Genomic DNA, 27,648 nt, shown 5'->3' with positions numbered 1-27,648 from the left:
AAAGATATTCATCGATGCACACTTGCACGCGTCTCACCTTCTTCCATACCAGACTGTTAACTGAACAATTTACATTCCTTTGTTTTCGAGGCGCCGCGCACACACATACTTCCACACACTCATATTCACATACATGTATCACTACTACGCGGTCAGTCTGGTCTAGCACATAAAATTATACACATCTCAATAGAGATAATTTATTACTTCGAAGAAGAGATAATAAATGTAAAATCTTTGTAACAATTTGTTATATAAATAACAAAAATACGTTTCCTGTGAATTATACTGCCCATTTAATTCCAATAGCTAACTTTCAAATCTACTTTGGGAATCTGACAATGAGTTAGGTGTTCTACAGTACTTTGTCTTTACGACAATGTTACGCGCCTTCCTGTATCTTCGAATAGCCGTTATAACGATGGATTTCGCGAGACAACCAGTTTAGAGCAGACGGGTATCCAAGATGAAACTGCGTGCCATTCGAGTGGCAAGAGAGGGTTGATCGAGGGTTTTACTAAGGTCGTTAGATCGAGGGACGAGGGTTTATGTTTTCGAGAAATAGCGGTGATCTTGGGAGACATGTAAACGAAGGGGGACGAGTTGGCGATGGTAACGAAGGCGGCGACGGGAGAAACTTATTTAGGAAAGCACGTTTACTAGTCATGCAAAACTTAAATGGGATTGTGGAATGATTTGTAGTTTCGGTGGTTGTACTTTACATTTCTACAAACATGTATTGTCTTGTGCGTGTATGTTGATTTGGTATGTGAGTATTACGAGCGACGTGTAAAGAATTTTATTTGTTCGGATGAAATAAAATTTATTTATCCAGTTAACTAGACGGGATATTGGAATTATTGTTCCATCGATTAATAATCGAGCGTGACGTTGCAAAGCGAGCAAAAGCTTCGGCGAAGATTAGAACGTACCTACATAATATATGATAGTTGCTTAGTTACAGAAGATTAAGAGAAGCTCATTAGAATTCCAATTTTATATTGAAAAAAATAGCAACCATCGTTTATAACAAATCCAAAAGAGAAATCCAAGAAACTCGAAACATAGATTGAACGATCTCGCGAAGTACTCGAGCCTCGAAAATTTACTGCCTATTTCTTCTCTACGCCCTTCTTCCTTCTCTCTCTCTCTCTCTCTCTCTCTCTCTCCCTCTCTCTCGACGAAATATTATCTCTTACATTTAAATCACTCTATGTGATCAAATGCACGACTAGCCAAAGAAACGACTCCCCCGAGGGGAGTTCCTTTCGAGGCTCCGATTTGCTCACGCCCAATTATACCATAATTATTTCAAGATGCCAACCAAGCAGTTATTCGGTGAATTATTCATACGCGGCGACGATGTTCGTGCGTCGAAAACCTCGTGGCAAATTCGCGAAGACGTGATACGCAGCCGGGAAAAGTAAATCAGCGCCCCTTTCCACGCGCGGCAGCCAGTTTAATCGCGGCCGAAACGCGAAGGGAACGAAAATTAATACTTCAGGATTCATTAATCGCGACGCGGCTCGCATGAATATTAAAAATGCGTTGCATCGTGCCACCATGGTAACTCGTTAATACGTAAAATCCGGTTTATCGAGTTTGCGTGCACGCACGACGAAAGACGTTATCACGCGTAAACAAAGAGAGCAGAGTGGGAAAAGCCGCCAGTAATTATTTCTAATCTGACCGCGTCACGCGCTTTTTCCCCCGATTTATACACGGAAACCACGTGACGACTACGCGGTATTTCTCACTGTCGCGACTCGTGCAGCCAGATAAAATTAACAAAATTTTTCAAGTATGAAAAAAAAGAGTATACGCGTGTATAGAGGTTGCGGTTGTACAAACGTATTGGACAAACAGGCAGAAGGTAATTCTTTATGCAAAAGTGAGCGAAATATGCGGGATAAAATTTTTCAGTCCGAGGTTCAATTTGTGAAAAACCTTGATTTTGCATACGCGATCACGTGATTATTGCGGTATATGAAATTTGTATTGAAAATTTTCAGTGTAAACTAAAAATATCGCTTTGGGACTGAAAAAGCTATTATAAATTATTTCGTCGCTTACAACGTTCGACGCTGTATCCAACATGGAAATTGCCTACATCATCTTACAATGAAAAAAATCTTTACGCCATTTAAATCGCGCAATTATAACGACCACGCGACTTTCGCGAGTTGTTTTAAGTACGAAAAGAACACGAAGCACAATGGTAATTAGCACAGAGTAAACGGGGGATGAAAAGTAACAAAACGGTTATTAACGAAAGTATCGATTAAATGTAGATTGCGGATCTTTCTACGTTTATAGAAATTTTTAATTCGCAGAGATATTCACAATACATATATGTAATATACACATACACGTTCAATGTCGCAACTATTTTCCATAATATGTAAGGAGCGGAACAAATCTAAATCTCATTTCTTCGGTTTTATTTGTAAAAATATGAATTTGCATAATAAACCACAGTCTAGTTGTGCGATGAAAAAATAAATAGTTAATCGAAATACATATATCAATGCCCTATCAGTGCAGGTTCATTTATTCGGATAGGTGAAATAGAGGGGAGAAAAAAGGAAAGAAACGGAGAAGGCTGTTCGATTCTCGCAACCCGCGAAGAGGTTGATGAATTTAATCGCAAGGGTGATGCATATTCCAGGAAGAATAAATCCTAAGATAATCCAACGTGCAATTAAATCACCGGGATCGCATGTTCCACACTTTTTCGTACGCGCGCTGTGTCGCTCGGCTGTAATTAATATTTACGCGAAACACTTCCTTCGCGGCGGTGTTTATCCAGGCCGCTCCCCGTGTAATTAATCCAACCGGACGATAGTTCGATAATTCCGCGGTGATCGAACGCATGCGAACCTCGTTCCATATTCATCGGTCTTCCATCGACGCGATCGTATCCGCGCCCGTACTTTTGTCTGCTAATAAGTAATTTTACATGACAATGCGTATAACAATGCGTACATGCGATGATTGGGAAAATGGATTAAACAATTTATGATTTTATTGGAGATAAAAGAATAAATGTTATTGAGGATAAAATCATATATATTTGCAGTATATCACTGGTTAAAATAAACAAAAGATATTCCATTGTATTAATACGTTGTTTATATATTTATCTGTATAGTGTATTCATTCTATGGCGGATCTATATTGATAAAGGTAAGACAAGAGAGAAACGAACGTTTACTGCCAGTCGGACTTTTATTTTATCCTTCTGTAAAAGAAATTCCCCCTTTTCTTAGTTTTTCACTTCAATGTAAATTTGACATCTTCGTAAGAAGGAATTACGAATATATGTATAAGCGGGATGTTCGTGTCTCCTTCGAGATTCATTTGCAGACCTATATTAATGAGACATTTCTTGCTTATTTTAATACAGTAGCTGGCAAGAGTTTGCAGGTTGCACTTCTCCTGCTTGAATCATACGTTAATAAAGTCCCTTTTACACAAATTTAATAACACTGTATTTCATAACTCACGGTAGAAGCTATACTCATAAAGCAGTCCTTTATCATCAAAAACTCTTTATTTCGATCTAATAAAATTACACCACGACAGGAAACTTCTGACAGCCATCGTCAAAAGTACTATATCCGTCGAGAGCTCTCCTTTGTCCGAATCTATCTAATATATTTTTCAAATTCATTCTTTCATCTCCAACTAGCCAACGCAACTGAAATTCAAATCGTCTATCCACGCAACTCCTTTGCTACCCTTCCACCGTAAAACTTACAGCAGCCTCGAGCCTCTAATACAATTATCACGGGGAGATGTTTGACGTCGGCCAGCGACGTAAAAAGAATATTACACCTGGCTGGTGGCGAAAGGGTTGGCCATGTAACGCCTCTTGTAACCGACGGTGCAACGCATGAATACGAGATGCGACGGCAGCGCGTGCGCTATACCGTTTCTCTTGCTCTCTTCCATCGTCACTCCATTCGTCTCGTTCTCTTTCTGACCGACTCCAGTTCTCGTTCCAGCCAAACCCTCTCGTGCACCCTCTCGTCCCCTTGTCTCGCCCCACGGATAGCCTTCCGTCGGTGGCGTTTAGATATTAATGCGTAGGGTCCGGTATTCAGCGGCGGTTGCAGCGCAACAACGGTTTATACGAATATTCCATCCCACGGGACATATCCGCTCTGGTGCAGGCCGCGGTTGTAACTCGAAGCGAGGGCCAAACCAACCAGCTCGGGCAACGTGGAACACGAAGAGCGTCGGTCGCCGGCCCCGCGGGCTCTCCGATATTAATACATTCCATTACCGCAGACAATGACTGGCTGAATGGGCCTGACTCTTGATGAGCTTCGGGGCGCCCCCGCATCGCATCCAAGTGCCTCCTTTGCCAGTCCACGTCACCGTCTAATTTAATACACCGCGACCTCGGGCGAAGGTGCTTAGAATGGCTGACGATGCACCGCCGAGCAAACCGCACCAAAGAACAACCATCGACAATGCTATTTGATACAGCGTTCTTCTTCCAACTCGAAGATTGTTACATGGGTTGCGCTATTGGACGGTGGGTGGGCGCTATAAATTGAAATCGAATCGAAAGTACCGCGGTTTTGTTGGGTTTCGCGCGACTGCGGTGATTGGATACTCTACTCACTGTACTGGGTATTGTGTCTTGCTTGTAAAGTTTCATTTAAGGTAGATGGACTCGATCGATTTGAATGTATCGCGCTGTTCAGACTATTCCAAGTATTCTCTCGGGTTTATACGCGTATCTTTATTTCACATAATTCGATTAAGTTTCCTTCGTACAGAATGTTTCTGCATTTTGTCATCTAAGTTTCTCGATGAGCGAGCTGATCGGTCCCATCGGTTTTGCTTTCTCAATTTCGTTGCACAGGTACGTTGTCATATTCCATTTTTTCAAGAACGAATCACTTGCAAACCTTATTTTACTTTATTCTTACGAGTGTATTTATTACAGAGAGATGTAAGTTGTAAAAAATACTGTTTTTGAAATTTCGTAATATTTCCCTATTTTTCTCTCTTTCAAGAGAGGATCGGTATGGTTTTCTAGTACTTGGCCCTCTTAAGTTTCAAGCGAAATTGAGATTCTTTCAACTATTTCATCGTTTAAAAGGAACGATAGTTACTAGGTAACGTAATGTTATTTCCAGCTTCGTTATTGGCTTCCTAAATCTAATCTACTCTTTATGAACTTTGCGTTTAATCATATCGCGCAAATCATCAAACTTTCCTACAGACCTTCCGAGATGATTTTTATATTCTTCTTTATCTTCCTACAGCTAACTTTTTTAACAAAGTCTCTGATGTATTCATCTGGTAATTTACTTTCTTCCTCAAATTGATTGTTTTTCAGTATTGTCTTTCTAGACTTCTAGCAACTCGTTCTCTGTTTTTCTCGTTATTATAAGTATCGCAGACAATACTTTCTTCCACGCTATTTTAAGCATCCGCTTGCCATCAACTAAATTCTTTTATCTCGATCTCGTTAAAACGAGCATAAAAGCACCTAAAGCTATAAAAAAGTTTTTAATATCGATCACACATCGATAACGATTCTTCCGTTTTATTTTCGAGATTGAGAAACTTTTTAACGATAGAGGAATACGATTAGATGAAAAATGATTCGAAACGGTAATAAGATCAAAATGACGTTACTTAAACGCGAGTAACTTAACTTGTATGAACAGAAACGTAAATTCAAGTAACCCGAATAATCCAACCAAAGCTTAAAAATAATAGATTTCAAAGGTAAAAGATAGGTCTGTACGATGTCTCTTTCGTTGCGGTTACGATAAATCCTCGATGGAACGAAACGTGACGCACGAAAAGAATACAATTACGTAGCTTGAAAAGGTAGAATTCCCAACTGTCTGCATATTTGAATCGATGAAATATTCAAGCACTCGGTCTTCTTTCCGCAAAAGATAAAATCAGAAATAGCTCGTCCTATATAAACTTCCTGGCCAGGGAACCGACAAAAATGCCAGACGTCGTTCGATCGTTCATATTGACTTCAATTAAGGCCAGATTATCCCCAGTAGGTCGTGTCAATCCTGTTCATAATTGATGTATAAAGGTAACTCGGTCTGTCTGTGGCTTGGAAACCTGCCGAGAAACCGGGACAGAACTCGCGAAAATTAAGGACGTCGAGTAATTGAGAAAGAGCCGCAACAAGCGAAACGACGAAAATACCGAAAATCCGTATCCGAGACCGTGGAACACGAACGATCGCCGTCAGAGCGCGTCAAAGCACCGATAAATCGGTGTCATGCGGTGTTTCCACAGTCGCGGCAGCGTTGCGAGCGTGACATTTAAAAAATTGCCGCGTTACTTCTCTCGGCTTCTGGCAAAAAGTTCGTACGGATGTCAAACACGTTCGCGGTGTAATTTAATTAACGGTGTTGAAATGGTAACGTCGCCGTGATAATTTCATTTCGAGCGGCTTGCGGGATAAAGAGGCAACGGCTGATCGATGAACGAATCCCCGAAGACGCTTTTCGCGTGGATGGAATGTTCAGAGATGGAAAACGGGGAACAACGGATAGAAGGGAGAAAGAAAAACGGGCGAGAAAAGAGGAAACGAGTCGAATACAAAGTTTCCCTTGAATGCAGCTTTTTCTTCGTTGAATGGCGAAACATCGGAAACGATGTTACAGACAAATCTGGAGTAGCCGTTTTCTGTAGCGCGAAACGATCGTTTTCCATATGCGAGTACACAAAACGATTCTCAAGCGCGCCATCGTAAGAAGACACACGACTCGTGCTTTTACTATAAGAGACACCATGGCTTTTCCCTCTTCTTTCGCGCGTCTTTTTCCCTTTTCTTGCCGTGTTCCCAGTTTCAACGATATTTCCAGAATGGACGCAATTAAGATACTGGTTAGAGAGCGTGCGCGGTATATAAGAGAGCGGTCTCCTGTGGAGAGAAATAGCAGTGGATTGAGAAGTCAAAAGGCAAGTCGCAACTGCGAGTTTGCCCGCTGCTTCACCGTGTACACACAGTCCGATTCAACGAGCGAATTCAATTGGAATTACGCGAGGGGTGAACGCACTTTGGAAAAACTGGAACGTAACTGCCCGGTTTCTTCACGTGCATCGTGGAAACTTGTTCGAATAGCCGAATTCGAACTCCTGTGGACATCATTTTTTATACTTATCTTCTAAATTCTTGCATTAAGAGGCTGCGTATTATATTCGAACCGATAAATAGAATAAAATTACTTATACAGTTCGTTTTTATTCGAGTATGATAAAAACTCTTTGAATACAATTTTATCGTATTTTATTCTGAAATAGTATCACAGAATGTAGAGGATACGTCGTCGTCGTCGTCGTCGAAGAAATTAAACAGAGTACGTAGGTAAAAAGGAATAAAATTAATCGAAATGCTCTGGTAGGAACATTTTTCTAAACCTACGATCCGATCGTGGAATGTCTTTTCGTTTCACGATTCCCATTTGCTGGCCGATGAGAACGCGTACCTGGCAAAAACAATTTTCCGCGATACCGCTTTTAACCTCTTAGGAAGAAAGGAATTTTTTTTTTAATGAAACTGGAGGGAAGTACGGGGCTGTTTCTCTGTACAGCAGAGTTTGACGCGAATTACGCGTAAACGATACAGCACTGCAATGTGTGACGGATAATACTGTTCTATACGTAAGCACATTGGAATAAAGTTTTTGATAATTAAATTGTAATTTTTCTTAAAGATAGCATATACTTGAACTTTAATAATTTACTTTATAATTGATAATATAATTGTGTGTGATATATTTTAAAGCACGGTACGGCACATAGACACACGTCACAATTTTCACACTCGTAGCGCGATAGTGTTTTTCAAATTGCTGTTCGTTTTCTATTTTGAAGCGACATTTTCAGCTTGAAGATTCTACAAAATTACAATGATGCGGATCGGCAAGTTAAAAAAAGCATCTAACAATGGTATATTTATTTTAACGGAAAGCAACATTTGATATCTGACACTGGCGCATCAAAAACAAAAACTATATATTCTATCTGTATATTGTTAACAATGTTATAAAACGTTGCGAGAACAAGGAAAGTGTGAAGCAGGACAAATGAAAAAGAACGTTCAGTTCAAACGGGGAGCAAATGAGTAAGCCACTATAGTGGCGCGTCGTAATATAAAATGACATCCGCGAAAACCACTATAGTGGCGCATCGTACCTAAGAAGTTAAAGGAACGAGGAATCTTTGTGTTCCCTGTTCGTAAAAATTAAAACTGTCAAGATACGATGGCGAAACAGCGCCGGCTAGAATAGAAATACTTAGCTAGTGCAACGAGGAACGCGACGACGTCCAGCCCGGACTCTTCATGCGAGTAATGGCTTTTAAAGTCATTACTTGATACACTGTAATTTTGAAGAGGCAGATAAGGTTGCTGCTACGAGGGTTATACGCTGGCTTTGTATCTCGGCAGTCGATTACACACTCGCGTTTGACGATACCAAGGTGAATCCCATTTTCGATCTTGCTCGCGCTAGGCTAGGAGGAGGGTAATTCAGTTCCATTGTTCGTTCCTCGAGCTTCTACGAAAGTTCCATAAAATTTCGAGGCATCTGATAAAATCGGAAACCCACGATCCCTGGGAAAGATGTGGTAGAAAAATTGTTCGTAGAAGATACGATGTTCCGTTTAGTTGTTCCGAGGAAAGAAATTTTTTTTTAATGAAACTAGAGGGAAGTTGAACTGGGTCGTGTCGCGATAATTCGGGAACGAGAAAATCAGGCAGCCTGTCGTTATCCGCGTTACACGCGTTCTCCGCTGATACCAAATCGAAAACCGGAATTCAATTTGCACGGCTGCTGTATCGAATCGTACGGGACGAGAACAAATTTCAACGGGTCCAATAAGCGAACTTCTGATATTCCTCGAAGCAATACCAACCGCGAGAGAATAGAAACGTTCCTGAATAGGGTGGCAAGATAAAAGAACGAAAAATGGCCAACGGAGGATGATAGTTGGTTTCCTAAGTATCGGCAGTGTGCTCTTGATTTCGCGAAAGAAAAACGCAACGAACCTTTAAGGAAGTAGTTTCTTATCTAAGAGCAGAGCGTATCGCGATAACGTTTATTGCTCGAACGTAGTAGCGTCCACGATGCTCCGTATCGTTTAACTTCAATTTTCCAACTGGCTAATTTAAAATTTCAAACGTGTTTTAGTCGATCAATTGAATAATCGAACGAAAAAGATAGTGGAGGTTAACGGGTATAAATAGTAATCGATTGGAAGAGGAGAGGAGAGAAGTGTGAAAAAGAAAATCGTAGGAAGCCGTAGCTATATCGCTTGGTTTCGTCTTATCGAATAAAAATTCTAGCAACGATTCATAATAACGTTCGAGAACGGTGTTCAGAATTATAAAGCTATACTCGACCGTGGTAATATATGGGGAAAATAAAAGCATCGGAGAACAGGAACCTTGTTAGAGTACCTAACAGCGATTGCCGAGGTCACACAGTGGCCAGCGAAGCATCAGCGAAAGCAACGAGAATAGGAGACACATGATAATTGCAGGAACGTGGTCACACTCCAGCTTTAACCTAATCGAGTAACTATCTCCAATTGCGGTACCTGATCGCGTACTTGTTACCGGGTTTAATTCGGAAACGTAAGAGTATTTTAATTAACTGAAAAACATGTTATCGAGGGAAATTGCACAACCATTTTGCGATAAGAAATTCTAACGATACCTTTCTCAACGAGTAATACAAAAACATTTATTACAATTAGACGATCGATAGAGAAACTCCGGAGAATACAATTAGAGGAAGATAGAGGATAATTGCAGGGACGTGACTACATTCTAACCTTAATCTTATCGGTTGGATTTCCTCCACTGCGAGATCACCTCATAGTCACTAGATTTACCTACAAATTTCCTACAACCGTAAATCCACCCCTGTTCTAAACTTCCGAATTCTCATCGAACCGTAATGTCAAAGGGAATTTCTCCGACTTGCTGTAACGGCGATCGAGACGTTGAATGGAAGCAAGAAGTTTTGTGTTTAAAAAACAATGATCGCGGATATCCAACGGAACTGGAAACGATCCGACTGCGAAAACGGAGCAGGCAAATGTTCTCGTGTGCTGCGTCGATACGAAAACGCTGAAATTTACGGTTCGACGTGAACTCGAAATTTCCATCGGTCAAGGACCTATCGGGGAATTACGACCTGCTCTTCCTTCCCTCTTTCTTCCGTCGTTTCTTTTCCCTCCTTGCTTTTCTTCTTTTGTTCGACGCGCGTCTACGCAACCCGAATCAGATAAGTCTACCCGCATGTCAATTCCCCTGGCGAACATTTTGCATAATATAAACGGTATATCGTTGCTAAGAGACAGCTAAGAGGAGACAGTGTCGCGTCTCAGCTAATTTCAGCGAAGTCGAAATCATCCGCGAAGCGGTTAACGCGATGGGAAATTTAAGCCGGTCACGGTATCTCTTTTTGGTCGTGGTCGATTTAATGCAGCCAGTAAAGGGACAGGATTTTCGAAGGTTCGAAACAAAGTCTCCTCTCGCGGAACACACGCGACCGATCGTTCTTTTTCGACGGACGTCGGACCACACACGGCGCTCGATGCTTTTCTCGAGACCGGGCCCCGCAAAAAGTCGCTTTAAATGGCACGTGTAGGCTGTAGCCGGACGAAACGTCGGCTAAATGTCGGCTGAAGACAGAAATGATGGAAGGGGCAAACTGCGATGATCGCGGCATTACTTTTTCGACGCCAATAGTGATAATAATGGAGAGTATTTTAACCATCTTGGCTACGACGACGCTAATGGAGAAATGTATGGAAATGTTGAATGTAACATCGGTCAAAAATTGAATAGAAAATCGTGGAAGTGATAGAATGAAATGCTGGATGAGTCGAGAGTGTCTAGGGCAGAGAAATAGACGTGTGATTAATTTACGCGTTCCAAATTTAAATTAATGTAGATGTACTTAATACTACAAATTCAGAGACGCGTCGATTTTAGTAAAATTCATGTGAAAGAAAAATATTTCTTCTTTTAATCAGGAATTGTCTGCATTAAAGGGCGAAAGTTTTCAAGATAGTAGTTTGAAATCGTATGTGATAGTGTATCTTGTATATTAAGCGCGAGAATGATTTTTTCTTTTTAAATCGATCTTGCTTTGCGTTGAATAGAAAACTCGAAGTTCTGGATAAACGTTGAAAACGAAGGAAAAAGAGCGAAGAAAGAATTTGCCGCGTGCAAGCGTAAGTGGTGTAGAATTCATTGAAACGTGAAGTTCAGAGTTCGGAGAAAGTATGAGTGTATCTAAGAAAGTAAGAGTTCTCGACCGGCTGTTTTATAATACAGAGCAAGAATTATCGCACAGTCGAATTATTATTTATTAGACAAATTATTATTTACTAAACGCAGCTACTACTATTTTACATGAAAATTTACGAGTCAAAAGTCTACCACCATCCAACATTCCTACGGGTAATACGTTTAAATGGATTTACGGGGTACGTCCGCTATAACATACACACGCATAAACTACCAATAAACTATCGATAAATCTCATGGCCGAGAAATATCTAAAACCTAAAGCAGAACGTCCGAAACGCTTTAAGATTCTTTAAGACAGACAGCAGCTAACCGCATCGTAAACTCTGTGTAATTAAATATTATTCGCATCTATATTTGCATATACGTTCCAGAGGCACTGTAAATTACGTTAAGTTACGTTATCGTAACAGATGCAAACCCGGCAATATCTTAGTTACACCACGTCAGCAAACACGCGACATCTATGTATACAACGATCCATGCCAATTAGTCGTTAATGCCAAACGGTATCAATTAACGTTTTGTTGTAGCCGGCCGTACGACGATGCAATTTTACGAGACGACTTTGGCTCGCGTCTGTGGTCCAGCTAATGCCCCGACCAACACCATAAAACCGACCTACGCGTCCATTTGTCTATTATTCCATCACGGAATTGCAGGTTGCGTTTGGGTTCTCGCCGGCCGTGGTATCGTTGCGCCTCCTTGTTCGTTGTTCCAACAACAGGAAACCGGACCGTTCGAGCTGGTTGTTAAGGATAAAGAGGCGGTTGCATCGTGAGAGCTGTAAATCTCGCAAAACCAGGCCCCAGACGTTGTTATAACGACGCGTTGCCCTCGAGAACGCCGCCGCGTTATCATTCTCGGTTTGATGGCCGGTAAGCACGATTATTAGCACCACCACGCCGAGACACGATACCACGCCGAGGCGATAGGAGAATATCCTGGAAAAATCCCCTGGTACGCATTAATTTTGCCGGCCTGTTGCAAATTACCTGAAACACCAGCGAGTAAATACTATGTAACGCGCAAAGCTGAACGAGCGGTCAGGTGAGACGAGTTTAGATAAACTGGACTCAACTTCAATCCTCTTGAGATAGAGGCAGCGTGAAGTGATAGAAGCATCATCGTTATTTCTGCAGGCGTGAGTAGTTAGTCAAGGTGTCGACCATCTCACGAGGTGTCGAGTTCTTGGGACTGCACATGGAACGATGATCTCCGATCTCCGTTGATTTTTTTAAACGCTTTGTTGGATCGTTTGATTACGTTTTATCGGTGACACACCTAGAATTTCTCTTGGGAATTTGAAGCCGATGAATAATTTATTTTTACGCAACGGGTGTGGCTAGAGACACTCTTTCTCTTTGAAGAAAAGATGGCGAGTGGTTTAATTTTATAGTAAATAACAGAGCCGTAATGTTAATATCTGCCGTGATTGGCCTTGTAGTTAAAAATCGTGGGATGGATAGACTAGAAATAGAGAGAGAAGATGGAGGTAGAATACGAAAAATCTAGACAACAAAGTCGTTAAACGGATACATTTACGTGTCACGCTACCTAGAAAATTGAAAAACATATATAAACACTGGACGATGCTGCTACATACCTTAACTTTCTGGGTTTATTCCTACTACGTATCTGATAACAAACCTTTGTAGAAAGCTAATTCTAGAGGAAAACCTGGTCGATAGACTAGACCTGATTTTTCCTTTCCATCGAGCTCGAAGAACGAAGAAAAATAAAACGTTTTCCCCGCTGCAATTTGCATCGAAAGGCAAATACACCGTTAATTAAAATCAACAAAATTAAACGAGGGAAGACCCTGTCCAAATCCTAATTACATTCTCAAAATTCCGCAAAGATTGCAAAGCTCGCGTTGGCTCCCTCTTTTCCTCTTACGAAAGAAACCGAATTATCCTCATCGCGACCAAAAGAGAATCGTCGTCTCGTCGTTGTCGCCGCCGCCGACGCCGTCGTCGTCGTCGTCAGGTCGATTTCCCTAGCGACAATTAAGGATAGAGCAAATATCGTCAGGTACACGTTGTTAAGACACGCCTCCAAATATTCCAGTAATGAAGAATAATGCACGATGCTAAAACAAACTCTCCCGAGAGGGAGAGTGCCGCTTAAACCTCGAAGACGTCGGATGTCCCCCATCCACGGTGTAGGCTTCTCGTCTCTTTCCGCGCCATTCACCTCGCACCATCCAAAAGGATATACCAACACGGCTGTATACAGGTATAGCGTGACGTTACGACCGGCAGAAGCTTCCCTCTTAGCCAAGCATTTAAACGGTCCACGCAATTAGGGAAGGCGCTTCGCGCCTCATCTTTTATTCATGCCGACTACGGCCAGCCTCTCCGCGCCTTGCTTTCGACCCCCGGAAAGATTAAAACCGAACCGCGCCGATCCCTCAGCTCTACAGCTTGCACGTATTAAATGGCCAGCTTGCACCTTCGATCGAGATCACCTGTGTGTATACGCGTCAGGATGGATCGAGCTGTCCAGAGATATCGCTGTGTCTCTCCTCGACAACCTCGAGCCTTCGGCTTCTTTCTTTTTAAGGATCGTCATCTGGACACATAATGCGAGCTTCTACGGTTTCACGTTCATCTTTCAATTTGGCGAGCTACAATTTTTATTATCCTGGCGCTGGCTTGTGAATAATTTATATTTGATCGCGGTGCTGGATGCGAGCGAGAACTGCGTGTTAAAAGTTTTGAGGAAAATGGCTTTAGCCATGAATAACGAAACAGTTGAATGGGTTTCGTAATTGGCGAGTGTTCAGAAATGTATATTTCAAAATATTTCGTGTTTCTTCTTTTCAGGTTTATGGTTTTTGGTAAGAAATATGCGTAGTAAGTTAAATGATTGATCGAAATTATAATTTTCTTTGTTTCTCGCTTGTTTCGTGCAAGCAGTTAAAAAGAATGCACGATATCGTGAAATGACTACAAAATTTGTGAAAGCGAAGATCTTAAGATAGTTCAAGTCAGCCAACATAGTCCGATTCGAGTCTAATTTCATAGACTAATTCTCGTTAAAAACTGGAAATGAAATTTGCAGGAAATGCGGAAGAAAGAAGGAGAAACGCGTGCAAAACGTTCTATGTTTTATGCAAATGGGATTCGAGTATTCCGCGCAAGATTCTTTCGTCCAACAACGCAATTTCGTTGTTTACTTTTCACCGTTCTTTTTTCTTTACTATTAATTATTCGTAATAAGCGTAAAGGGGGAAAACGAGAGAAATACGTTAATCCTAGAGGGTGGAAGTTGGGGCACCCGGTCCCACAGGCGGTGAAGTTTCGCGAGGGTACGAAGATTTTACAGCGTTATGATTATTCTACTCGTTTTTAATTTCAAATGAGCCTCGCAGCGCTCGTGTCGCTGTTTCTTTCTTAATGACGATTGAAATTGTTTGGTCTGGGATAGCAGGGGTGGAAAACCAACCTGAGAATCTCAAAGTTTCTCGAAACGTTGTAATTTTCGTGAGAAAGGAAGCTCCCTTCTATGCCGGAGAAAACTATTTGCTACATTGCTTTATGGAGGAAACATGGTACGTCTTTGTCGTGGTTAAAGCGCGCTAAGGGTTCACGTGACAAAGATGATTTTGAAAGTTTCCAAGTATCACTTATACTTCTCCCGGGCTATCTGCTCGTGCTGGATCCCATTAAGTAGTTAAACTCGTGTTTTTCCTTTCTTTTTTCTTATTTTTTTCCTCCTACTTCTTCTTTCTCCTCGTTACTTCGAGAGTGTATTTAATGTGCAAGATCGAGCAAGAGTAAGCCCGAGTCTAAGAAGTTGCCGCTGTAGGGTGCTCAAATTTATTATTGGAATAATGAAAGTATTAAAAGTTGCCGATGAACGAGCCATCGTATTACGATATCGGAATTTAGTTTGAAAATCCCGGCTAACCGGCTGGATTGAGAAGGAGATGGTGGGTCGCCGGGTATCTTCACGTTTAATTAATTCGTTACGTTCGCCTTAGTATTGAAAGACGAGGTGAAAAATAGCCGATCCTCGCGAACGTTCCAGGGCAGAAACGTCGAAGTTCACGGAATCTCCCAAGAATGTTGTGTCTGATTACCCCGATGCTTGAAAACTTCTTCGAGCGTGCCTGGAGTTACAACCCTCTCGATTGCGTTCCCTTTAACCTTTTCTCTCTTTACACACTTTCGCGTTGATTTACGAATATCAGGCTTCTGTCGATTCTCTCACAACAACAAGCTCGCTAGTTCGTGCAACGAGAAATGACAAATAAAAAATAGTCGATAAATCGTTGCAATTATTAACTTTAGAACTATCAATGATTGAAGTACGATACTCGTATCAAGAGAAATCTAAACGAAAGGTGTACAAGAAATACATTCCGAGCGCAAAACGAGCCTTGTTTCGTAGTTAAAAATAAATCATAGAAATTCTTGAAGATTTCTATATAAAAAAAAAAACTCATAAAGTTTATATCGGAGAAATTACAAATTAATTGTTACCACTCTGATAGTAGATTCTAGTGTTAAGGAAGCAAAACTCCTCGAGTTCGAAAGGATAATAACCTTCGACGTTTAACCATCTGTTTCAGATTAAAAGTGGAGAATCTGGGTGGCGCTTGGTGTCCGAAAAATCAGATCACCCAAGAAGCCCGAGAATGGTTAGAGATCGACCTTCATACGGTTCACTTGATCACGGCTACCGCTACGCAAGGTCGCTTCGGCAACGGTCTCGGTGTTGAGTATGCAGAGGCGTATCTGCTCGAGTACTGGCGACCGCGTCTGGGCAAGTGGGTTCGATACAGAGATATCAAAGGAAAAGAGGTGAGTGCCCTTATCTCTTCCGGAGCTCCATTAACTAATTTACTGACACGAAGTCATCTAGTTTCGATATACCTCTCAGACTTTCTCGGACTTATCACAAATCTAGTCGATCATGCTATTTAAGTTTCAAGACTAACTGAATATACGTAAGATGAGTTGTAATTCGCTGTACAAACGCGTTGCAGAAGATTCCGCGATTAAATATAAATCGCAGTGATAAAATAACTTTTTGTCGTACGATGCTTCGCTTCGTACAAAAATATTATAATTGAACGTTAATCGAGTACTTATGTATTATGCGTAATTGCTTTCGTTGCACGATATTAATTCATACGTTCGATTATTTCTTCCATTCGATTCAATGTTATGGTAATAGGCATTGTATCATTCGTAGAAACGGTTAGGTACTGACATAAAGTAATTTTATCGTTTCGATTTGTTTCAATCCACGCAATTTACCGATTACATATATACGATACTACCTTTATAGGTTTTTCTGCGACATAATATAAACGAATTACGTCGGAAGATCGGAAGGCGTAATGAAATAATCAACTCAGAGACCGAAAGATCTCTAAAAGAGTACACGATATTTTACCACGAAGGTATCAAGCGTACGATGAGATACGGAAAAGGATGAAGCGATTAAAATGCTTTGTTGTCTTTATATTCGAAACGAGTAACTTTCCAAACGAAACCAAAAATTGTTCGTAACGTTGAAAATATTAATTTAACATCCCTGTCTCTGTTAATACGTTTTAACGAGATTCTATCTTACGTTTCAATTTCGGGATATGTTTTGCCTTCTGTTAACGAGCGTCACGATCAATGGCACCGATCGTTGTAGCGTTTCAAAGAAGCCAAAGGGTCGCCAGCGAAAGTGCACGCGCAGCCGCGAGATTGATAAAAACAGCTTACGATATCGTGATTTATGAACGATTCGCGCATCTGCTCGCCGTCGATCGGCAGCAGCTGCGCTCGTAATAGTCGAAACCGAATTGGCAGGCTGGTCATTGGCCTGAAATAATAATTCCGTGACGATTAAAGCGGCGTGATTGTTATTCCTGGTTGTGCTCTTGAAGCGCAGAAGCGCGCGCCGGGCGAGTAGAACGCGCAAGCTCCGAGCGCTCCGGCCTATGATCAAGAATCGAAGACCAACGGGAAGGATTATCCCGCTCGAAACGTAAGCAGCTTATCGCGAATCCGTAAGCTAATTTCGTACCGACGATGTGCCACTTTGTCGAGGCCCGTACCGAAGCCGGAGCCCTGCGGTCTTTGTGTTCCTGAGTTTCGCCAGCGGCTTCTGAATTATACAGAACTTTTCGAGAGGCTGCGGATCTTGGATTTTTCCCTGGCAAAATGTTAGATTAATGCTCGAGTTCCGTTGAATCTTTAACATTTGCCGTTAGAACTACTGGTCGAAATGATTAATTCGTAACGTCTCGTAGAAATTTGATGGATTTACAACGATTTTCAGGCATTTGTATGGTTCCTTTATTTTTTATAAAATATTCAAACGAATAAAAGCTTGCCTCTCTTTTTTCGTTATACGTTTTTTATCTCCTTGATACAAGTTTTACACTTTAATTTTCTGTAGCATTATACAGCTTTAACGTTTTCAATAATATTGGAAAATACGCATTACACACGACCTGTATGCTTTCAATTTCGTTAATCACAAGTTTCAATAATCGTTTCTTTCAATTTTTCTACCGTCGTGACGAAACACCCGATGGACTATTTCTGAAAAAATATCGATATAATCTCCAAACGCTCGATTCATCTTGTATTGTACATTTTCCTATACAAATAGTATCTGAAATATTTTATAGCATTACGAGAAACAAAGGAGGTATTTAGGTACTCGAGGTACATGATTAGGTACCGTTGTCAAAACACCGCCTACATATCAAAACGTAAATCGAAAGGGTTCAAACAAAAAGATTGCGTACAAATAGCATGAGAATCCTCGAACGTTTTAACATCCTGCCAATGAACCGATCGCGCCTCGAATAAACCTGTCAATGTCCCAATAAATTTCAAACTAGATTAAGCGTGCAACTAAGGAACTTATCGAAGAATTAAGAGCACTTGAAACGGCGGGAATAGCACGACAGAGAATATACCGGGGCTGTTTCAACAAGTACCGGTTTAAAGTAGAAGCAACGTGCAGACTAGCAATAAGAGACTCGTAAGGAGTTCGCCAAGGGCGACACGATACGTTTTTACCAAACTTATCGTCCTTTGGTTCGTCCAGTGTTTATGGACTTCGTCGGTATGGCTATTACGACACTTTAAACACGGTGTGTCCCTCCAGGGCGCGATTTCCAACTGACGTGACGGTCATTAATGCACGAATGGGGTTCTCGCTTCGTTTTACGACGCTACCAACGATACGCTGCCAACGAAAGGCGGAATGAAAAAGCTCGGCAGGTCAAATTGCCTGGTCTCTCGATCGTCTTGGTATCTCTGCTGTCCGGTCTTTGGGATCTTATTAATATTGATGGACCGAGGCGAGCCAAGAATCGAACGTGCCAAGGGACCGGCGGTCTCGTCTGCGAGCCACGATGGTTTCACGTCGCGTGTTCCACTTCGTGATTTCGTGTAAAGACTAATTTCGACGCCGATAACGATCGCCAGACTACTCTCGGGGCACGCTTGAACCATCGTTCCTACACTACCGAACCGATAGAAATTAGCGTTGAACGTTGCACGTACACCGAGTATTCCGCTTCGTGATTTATAGCCTATCCTGAAACGTTCGCTTTTCTAACGGTTATAGTTTCCAACAAAACTACGGCACGTTAATCCGATCGGATATTTTCAAGAAGGTGAAAAAGGTTCAAAGACACGGCGGACTGTGTAGGCGAAACTGCGATTTACCAAAGCTATCAACAGCATCGAGGCTCAAAGAAATTCTCGAATCAGGATATCGAATTACTCGCCGGCAGATATCGTCATTAAATGCAAATCCCTGGCTACTAGGCGTCACAGGATTAATCATCCCGTCGTCGTCGTCGCCGTCGTCGTCGTAGTCGTAGTCGTCGCTGTCGTCGAACTTTCACGTTCCGAGGGAGAAAAATTCTGCCCTCGTAGCCAGCATGCAAAATAGAACTGTAAATTTTCCCGAAGGCCGACCAATCGCGAACCTCCTGTCTTTCTCTCTCTTTTCGGTAAATCGGTTATCCGATCGGCCATCTCTATACATCCGCTGTCCAGTTACTGCCTTATTAATATTGATGGACCACTTGCGCCGGCGCTAATGTAGCAACACCAACAGACTGCACAAGTTGGCTCTCGGCTTCTCAGGGCGACGCCTTCCCCGTCACGTGTTCAACCTTATGATTTCATGCAAAGACCAACTTCCATCTTCAGACTCATGATTATTCACTGATTCGCGACCAGGCTGTCCCAATTATCGGTCTCCAGCGGGATCTTCGTCGGTGTAACGAAGTCCATCCTCGTGCTTGTAAATTGGACGATTACAACCGGTTGAACATCTGAAAATCGAATAACATCTCGATGATTGAACGGTTTCCTTTTGCGACGAAGATCGTGCGCGTTTGAAGCAAATAAACGACGATTTATTAAGTTGACGCATAGGTTCGCGTATTTTTTCTAAATACAAAGTACTCCGCCATTATTCATCGCTTTTTCCAACGCTGACAACTTTCAGATCTTCTTCTCTGACACGCTCGTCGAGCCACACTTGTAGTTTCGCGTCGTTGCAAAGGGAAACTCTACTTAACGCGTTTTGGATGAAGCGAAAGAAAGAGCAAAAGTAAAACGGACGCTGGATGACTTGGCCGGGTGAAGCGATACACAAGGGTGTTATAACCACGCTGCGGATATTTGATATTTCTGCGAATATTATTTTAAATACAGCCATACTTTCTACATACGGTAAAAAAAAAAGTGAAACGTGGACAAAAATTCATTTTATCTACTGAATATATTATTATACAGGGTGGTTGGTAACTGGTGGTACAAGCGGAAAGGGGGTGATTCTACGCGAGAAAAGAAGTCGAAAATATAGAATAAAAATTTTTCGTTTGGGGCTTTATTTTCGAGAAAATCGACTTTGAATTTTCGCTCGGTACGCGTGCGGTACGTTATAATGGATCTCACTGTAGATCGTTGTCTCGATGGAAAAATTAAAAAAAAAAATTTTCGACTTCTTTTTTCGCGTAGAATCACCCCCTTTCCGTTTGTACCACCAGTTACCAACCACCCTGTATATACCTAGAGCACTGCACTTTGAATATATTATATATTTTGCGTAGTACGCGCATTTGCATAAAAATCCACAATCCAGTTACCACATATGCATTTTATAGAAAATGAGAGGTTAGTATTTGCGCGGAATAAGAGAAACCTTGACCAGAAACGTAATCTTTTGAGACGTATCCTCCTAACCGTGAAAGCGGACCAGCAGATTCCTTAATTACTTGCGGACTCACGACGAACCTTCCTCGTCGACGAAAGCCGAATTTCTTCATTTTTTGGCCACGGTTTCCACGACATCAACGTGTACGCTTAACTCGTCGGAATTTCTCAGATATTTCCACGAAATTATCCATAGAAGGGAGAGAAAAGAGTGCTCTCGAATACCGTGCGCCTCGCTATGGCGCGGAAGCCTCAAGTTTTCAAGGCAGCCGGGTGCCATCCGTGTTTCGTACCGCGCGTATAGGTTACCACTAGAGCGGGGAAAGCAGGCAAGAATGTCCTCGTAGCTGTTTGCGTACGCGGCCGTGCAAGTTGTACCGCGTAATAATAATTGTCACCGAGCCAAAGACGGTAGCGGTGTTGCTTCAAAAGACCGCCAGAGGTAATTAAGGCTGCAGGCGCCAACAAGCTTCTCCCTTCTGCCAGTACCGCGAATGCGAGTGCACGTTCTCGTTCTGGGGCAAGAAGGAGGCCTGCTTTTCTCTGGTCCTCATATTTGATAACGAACGGCTGCGCTGCATCCTAGTCAGCGGAATAATTAAATGGCGTTTTCAAATGGCCGAGACTTTTGTCGATTCTATAACAATTCTTGCGATACTTTTTGTAAATGGAAGGAAATGATTAGTTTTTAATTAGAAGGGATGGCAGACAGTTGGAAATTTCTTTTGGCGAGTTTCAATGTATCTATCGCGTTTGATAATTGAAATAATAGCGAGTTTGTAGCGGTCTCTAACGAGATTTTATCCACTTTTACTTGTTCGGTTACTCGTAATTAATGGAATTGACGAGAAGTTAGTATCTTTGTGTAAAACGAATAAGTATAAGTTTCGTTCCACTTATTGCGTTTAATGATCCAAGTAACAGCGAGTCCGCTTTTAATAATTCAAATTCCACTGTTGGCGACAAGAAGTCGCTGTAATTTTCCAGAATTATCTTTCGATTCGTTTAAAGTTTATATTCAACCCCAGTTCGGCCAGTAGTTTTGGTCTCTTCTTGGCAAAGGTTTCATTCGGATGCCGCGAACGAAACGATGATTTCGCGATAAAAGGAAACATTCTTCCCCATTCAGCCACTCGTGCCACGAGCAACGATCCGAAACTGATAAACGCGACGTGTCGAGATTTATTTCAACGACACGAAGCGTTCTCGCGGCTGATTGTCGGATTATCGACGCGCTACTCCGCGTGTTCCCGTTTTAATCGACGTGTCACGCCCCTCGCGAACGTCGTTCTCTTTTCTCGTACGAAAAGACCAACAAGAACGAACAAGGAAAAATGGCAGAGAACATATGGAAAAATAGAAAAATAGGCGTTCCACCGATACTCGAAGCCCCTAGAATCGTTCTACTTTTTGCCTTTCCTCCATTGCGATAGTTTTTAATAAGCACTGACGTACTTCCCGTTCCACTTTCTGTCTTCCTTTTTCTACGACCGCCATTCTACCTCGTTATTTTATTTAGTGCAACGTAAGCTGTTAAACCGGGATTACATCTTTTGATAACCGGCCGTCCCGCGTCTGCAAAAAAATTCCATGCCGCCACACGAATATGCAAAACCCTGCTAGACGATATAAAAAGTACCGTTCAGTGTTTTATAGAGTGGTTCGTGGAATAAAGGGCCTTCCAACTGACTCGTACAAAATTCTTACCACACATTTAGAAAGTATGTTCGTGTTGAAAAATGATTTATTCGAGAGTTATAGCAGGACGCTAGAAGCGAGTAAAATGAAAAACTCTTCAATTTCTAAAAACTCGTTTTCTTATTCAAATATTAATTTCGAGCGAGGCTTGTAGCTCAACGCGCGCCTCGTCACACTTTGCAAGAAATGTAACTGGTTTTCTTAATGTTCGTTTACCTTAACGTTAAATCGGTCACGATCAGCGATATAATTTTGCTCGACCTCCTAAGTCACCGGGTTTCACATCGCGCGATTTTTATTTACGAAGCCATGTAAAGCTCTCGACAATACGAAAATAGAATGGAAGATAGGCTTCGAAGGTATTAAAAATGTAATTTCTAAAAATTCCTGAAAAGCCAATATAAAGTCCCTCGAACGCTATTTCGGTGTGTGAAGGACTACATTATCGTAAATGAAAGAACTTTCGAAGAAGAAGACGATTTGTTTGATTTCAATTTTCCTTTCGCGAATCCGTAAACATTTGCAATCGAACGATCGCGCTCGTCTTCGATATCGGAAAGATTAAATTCCTATAACGCCTGGCCAAACCATTCTGATACATAATCCCCTGAAAACCATTTTCTTTTCAACCTTCATCAAAATTAACCTTTCGAAACACTCTGTATCTTTTTATCGAGAGCTCCCAGCGGGACGATACGGTTGCGTAACGTCGGCCCACAGAGGGATGTCACGGCATTAATTACCCGTATTTTAATGGGACGAAAATAGAGAAAGGATCGGGGCAGGCAAGATCGGCCGGTTTTCGCAAAAACTTCAATTAATCAGAGTGACCCGGTTTCGCTCTCAAAGGAGGCGGCCGTGTATCCCCGTGTACGGCAGCTTTAAAACGACCCTTAATCATGCTTCTCGGTAGAGTCCAGTGACCCTCGACACTGGAGGGACGCTGTCGTTCGCCTGCCCCTTCTCCCATCGTCCACCACCCACAATCCATCGTTAACATTTTCTCTTTCACGAACGTCCTCTAGCTCGCGATTTTACTATGACAAACTCGCCACGTAGAATCTCGAAACGTCACTTAATCACGGAGTTCCACGCACGTTGCACCGATACAAAGGTTGCACGCGCGCGAGAGAGAAGCGTCGCGTGCGCAGCCATCTATCTATCTTTGCTCGACAATTTATAGGAAAAGTTGCGCTCTGTTCGACCACGTTTAATTTCCATCAGTTAGAAGGGAAAAGTACCGAAGAAGAAAAACGCGATGGTAGCCAGTAACATGGTGAACAACACGGACAACCACGTCCAACGACAGCCGGTGATGGTTAAAACTGACGCGTCACGCGAGTCATTTCCTCGACTCGTTTCACCGTCGAACGTCGCTTCGTAAAATCAACGAGTTCGTCGACTTGTCGCGCGAAACGCTCGTCGTTAAGCGAGATAGCGTGCGCCGTTCGCGTATACGGAGTGTCTGAAGATAAACGATATAGTTGATAATTATAAATACCATATTATTAATCAAAAATATTCAGAATTTCGTGAGTGCACGTGCACTTAATGTTGGACAATGGACGACGAAATATCTGCAGTGTAACTTCTGACGATATACCGATGACATCTATACGGAATTTAATTTTCTAGAGAACAAAACCTACAATAAACGAATTCTATCTTACATTTCATATTCTTGTCTATAAAGTAACTTTGCTTATCGTACTACCACCCCTATTCGGCTTAAAGAGAGCCAAGTACACGTATAGCCGCAAACTTGCAACCCTGATTTTCTTCAAAACGGAGCCTCAAACGGGAAACCTTTCTTCCTTCTATCCCTATAATTTTTTCACGAAGAATAACCAGCTGCTCAGGTGTATCACCAGGCTGAAAGCACCCTATACGCCGATCGTTCAATTCGTCATTATCGTGTCACGCGAACAACCAGCTCGAACTGTCAGCTTTTCTTCGTGTGTACCTCGACCCGTGACGCGGGAATTCCGTGTGGAAATCCGATAATTACGGAAAGGGATAAGTATAGAGGGGCGAAGGAGGGTGCGTGAGGAGACGAATGCCTGCGTGTCGACACGCAAGCAACGTTGCGTTGGTTCCCAGTCCTGGAACCTGGCTAAGCCACGATTCCACGTAAATCACGGGCTCGTACGCACGCAAACGCACGCAAACGCATACACACACACGCATACACGCGCACACGTACATACGTAAATGGTAAATGGCGCGCGATGGGGTGGTGGAAAAAATAAGGGTGACAGGTCGACGCGATATTGCGGCCGGTGTGTAATGTTAGTTATAATGTCGCACGCACAGGAAGCCGGGAACATTAGCGAAATGTTGTCCGCGTGATAATTCGGCCGCGTCACGGAATACGCTCGGTCGAAGCTTTATCACGGCCGATTGTTATTCTAACCGGTACCATAACTGTTTCTAATGGGCCGGATGAAGCGAGGCGCGCTTCGACGGAAACCAGATCTTCGCCCGTTGCCGGAGATACCACCAGGATGGATATCGAACCACGGACAGACTCGAAAGTTTAACCACCACCGGTCTACGCGGCGGGGATGCGAAACGCGAAATTTCCTGCGATGAGCGAACCGTACAGCCGTGCTCGAGTATGTATAGGTACGTGTATTTTCAGAGTCTACCAAAAAGCTTGCCAACGTTTCCGAAAATTAAACATCTGTGCGATTTTACACGCTGAAATTTTACAATTGTCGAATACTCGAGGGAAAATATCTCAATGGCCTGCGGTTTGCGGCAAGAGTAATACGATTAAGAAAAGCAAATTTTTCGGAAAGTTTGGAACAAAGATTTTGAAATATCTGAGTTACTCGAGCAATTCGCGGTGGAAAAGTTTGCTTTCTTTTATAATTCCCCCGATAGTTTTCTAAAGCCAGTTTCTCATTCGTGTTATTCGATAGCGTTCGACAAATAGCATTAACTTGATTCGGTGAAATGACGACATTGTCATCCCACTTAATATCTCGCTTTAACAGATTTAATTGTAACAGATATGTGGAAGTTGAGGATTTTTGAAATATGTCACACTCCTAGCGAACAGGTGATATGATACATCGCATATTGGATTACGTATTCGAACCGTCAAATTGTACGAAATTCCTTGTGGAGCAGCGTTCGTCGATTTAACTCGTCGATTTACCGCGAATACGATGTTTGCATTCGTGTAAAAGGTAATCAGCTGGATCTGCAGATATATAGTTACGAGTAGCGGTGGGAGGCAAATAAGTAAAACGTTCTCGTAAAAATATCGTTCTATCGAGAACCGAAAATCCAATAACATCGCGAGTGTAGCGGTTCACGGAAACGCTCGTCCATGGTACGCGACGTACACGCTCCGATGCAATAAATTTCTTTTATACGCCGGCTCGATAGGCAAAAACGGTCATGGGCATAAGTTATAGGTACTTGAAAATCGCGTATCTTAAGTGGAGGACGTTGGAACGCCTGGCTCACCGAATTTTTCCTCCAAGCATCTCTTCGGGGATAAGCGATCTCTTTAGCGTTTTCCCGTACGTTGCTTCCCATCCATATAAACGGAATCAAAGTTGCTAACTTTCGATCGACAGCTCGTCCAAACCTATGAAGCTAAACGATTTTCAAAGAGCCGCGAGTGTCTCGACGACACAGGAGTTTCGAGTATCTCGATTCAGCGAAATCCATTTCTACTTTTGATTCGTCGTTGTTAATATTCTCACGAGCAAGTTATGATATTCTCGTCATTCTCAATCTTTTGCAATTCAAATGAAACAAAATGGATGTTAAAACCTCAGTTTTCGCCGTGTTACATTTTAAAGCGTTTGAACGCTTATAGATATTTTTTATGAATATATATTGCACGTGTTGTAGGAAACATATTGAAATCTCGTTAGTACTGTAACGAGACGCGATTATCAAGACTATATCGGTAAAATTTGGAACAAACCTGAAGTTACACGATATTCGTTGCAAGTTTGAATAATCAATTATTCGCTATATAAATAAATCACAATATTCAGCGAGACCATCTTTCATACTAATTATATGTTTGAGCTCATTATTCATTCCGTTCTTTTATTTTTGCTCGGCGAACGTAGTTTGCGATAAATGTCTGGTAACTTGCACATACGTTTTCGAACTGTTCTCAAATTTTACCGATATAATCAGAATTCGTACAACATACATTATATATTCATACAAATTTTTTTATGATAAATTTTTGTGAAAAATGTTAAAATACCTTTCTGTAACAAAAGGAATATTATGTAAAATCTATTCCAGTATCTTTTTGCTAAATCCCTTTCTAGTAAGTATATACAATAATTTCTCTTGTATTTGTGCTCCGAATCTTGAATTTATTTTCTATCGTCACACGAACGAAAGATGATCTTTATTCGGTGGCTTCCAATTAACGTTCGGTTGCTCGATGCGATGTTTACATTCAATTTCCTTGGCCATAAAAATGAGGGCTTGAATAACGATGTTACTACAAACATATCTTTATATAGTATACGATAGATATAGCTGGAAACAAAGAGGTAAAGGTGGATACCTTGATTCCGTAGCGAGACAATAACAAAACTCGTTCGAGGCTAAACAATCGCTCTTGAGAAATTTTCCGCGTCGTTTGCTTCTTCAAAAATACATCGCATCTTTGATAGTCGCGGAACGAGACCACGATGTAATTTTATAGTGTTTGAATGATGAATGAAAGGCATACAAAACAACGGCTATCTTCGCTGATATTGTCTCGTGTCCCCGAGTTATTAACAAGATCAACTCGCTTCATACGCCTTACAATTTCACTTGCTTAATACGTAATAAACTCGTGGTAAACGTTTATTTATCTTTTTTTTTCGTATTCTGCGCTCCCATAGAGTGCTGCTATAATTAAAAAAATTGTTTCAAAACATTTCGACGTTACAAACACGCTGAATTGTTCCAAATACTTTTTTAACTTCTGCAGTTCCGTTTCCTTAATTCACGATTTAAAAATCTCAGGAAGAAACGATGATAAGTTTTTTCTCGTTGACCTTTTTATAATTAAGAGAAAGTGCATCGTAAAGAACAGTCTGTTAGGTCCAACGATGTGAATCTTTTAACAGTAGGAAGTAAATCCGCAAAGTTTCATGAAAATGTCAATGGGATTACTAGCGTGTATTAATCTCTTTAGTATTGAAAATGTTCAAGAAAATAGACAAAATATATAATTAACCCAAAAGACCAAATAGAAACATAGTCTTCCTGTAAAAAAAAATGATTATCTAATAACATATTGAATTTTGAAATTGCTCCCTTATAAGAACAAAAGGTTTCACTTATCACGTTCTTCCTCTATCATCTTCATATACAAAATATGAGGAAAAATAGAAAATAAACAGGAATGCTTAATCGACACTTAATTCACAAACAATCAACGAAAGAATATTAATG

At 41.6% G+C, this 27,648-nt stretch overlaps 1 protein-coding gene across 3 annotated transcripts in view; it reads left to right on the top strand.

The window, feature by feature from the left end:
• LOC126868183 (discoidin domain-containing receptor 2-like) overlaps positions 1 to 27,648 on the top strand; it is a 159,279-nt gene that overhangs the window by 76,073 nt on the left and 55,558 nt on the right. For all 3 annotated transcript variants that reach the window (XM_050623414.1, XM_050623397.1, XM_050623405.1), the window contains exon 4: positions 15,900 to 16,131. In XM_050623414.1, coding sequence (XP_050479371.1) covers positions 15,900 to 16,131 — 232 coding nt within the window. The remainder of the gene's footprint in view (positions 1 to 15,899; positions 16,132 to 27,648) is intronic.

The sequence above is a fragment of the Bombus huntii genome, chromosome 1 (genome assembly GCF_024542735.1).
Source record: "Bombus huntii isolate Logan2020A chromosome 1, iyBomHunt1.1, whole genome shotgun sequence".
NCBI classification, from domain to species: Eukaryota; Metazoa; Arthropoda; class Insecta; order Hymenoptera; family Apidae; genus Bombus; species Bombus huntii.
Note: the sequence above shows the minus strand (reverse complement) of the source record. Positions and strands in the feature narration are given on the sequence as shown.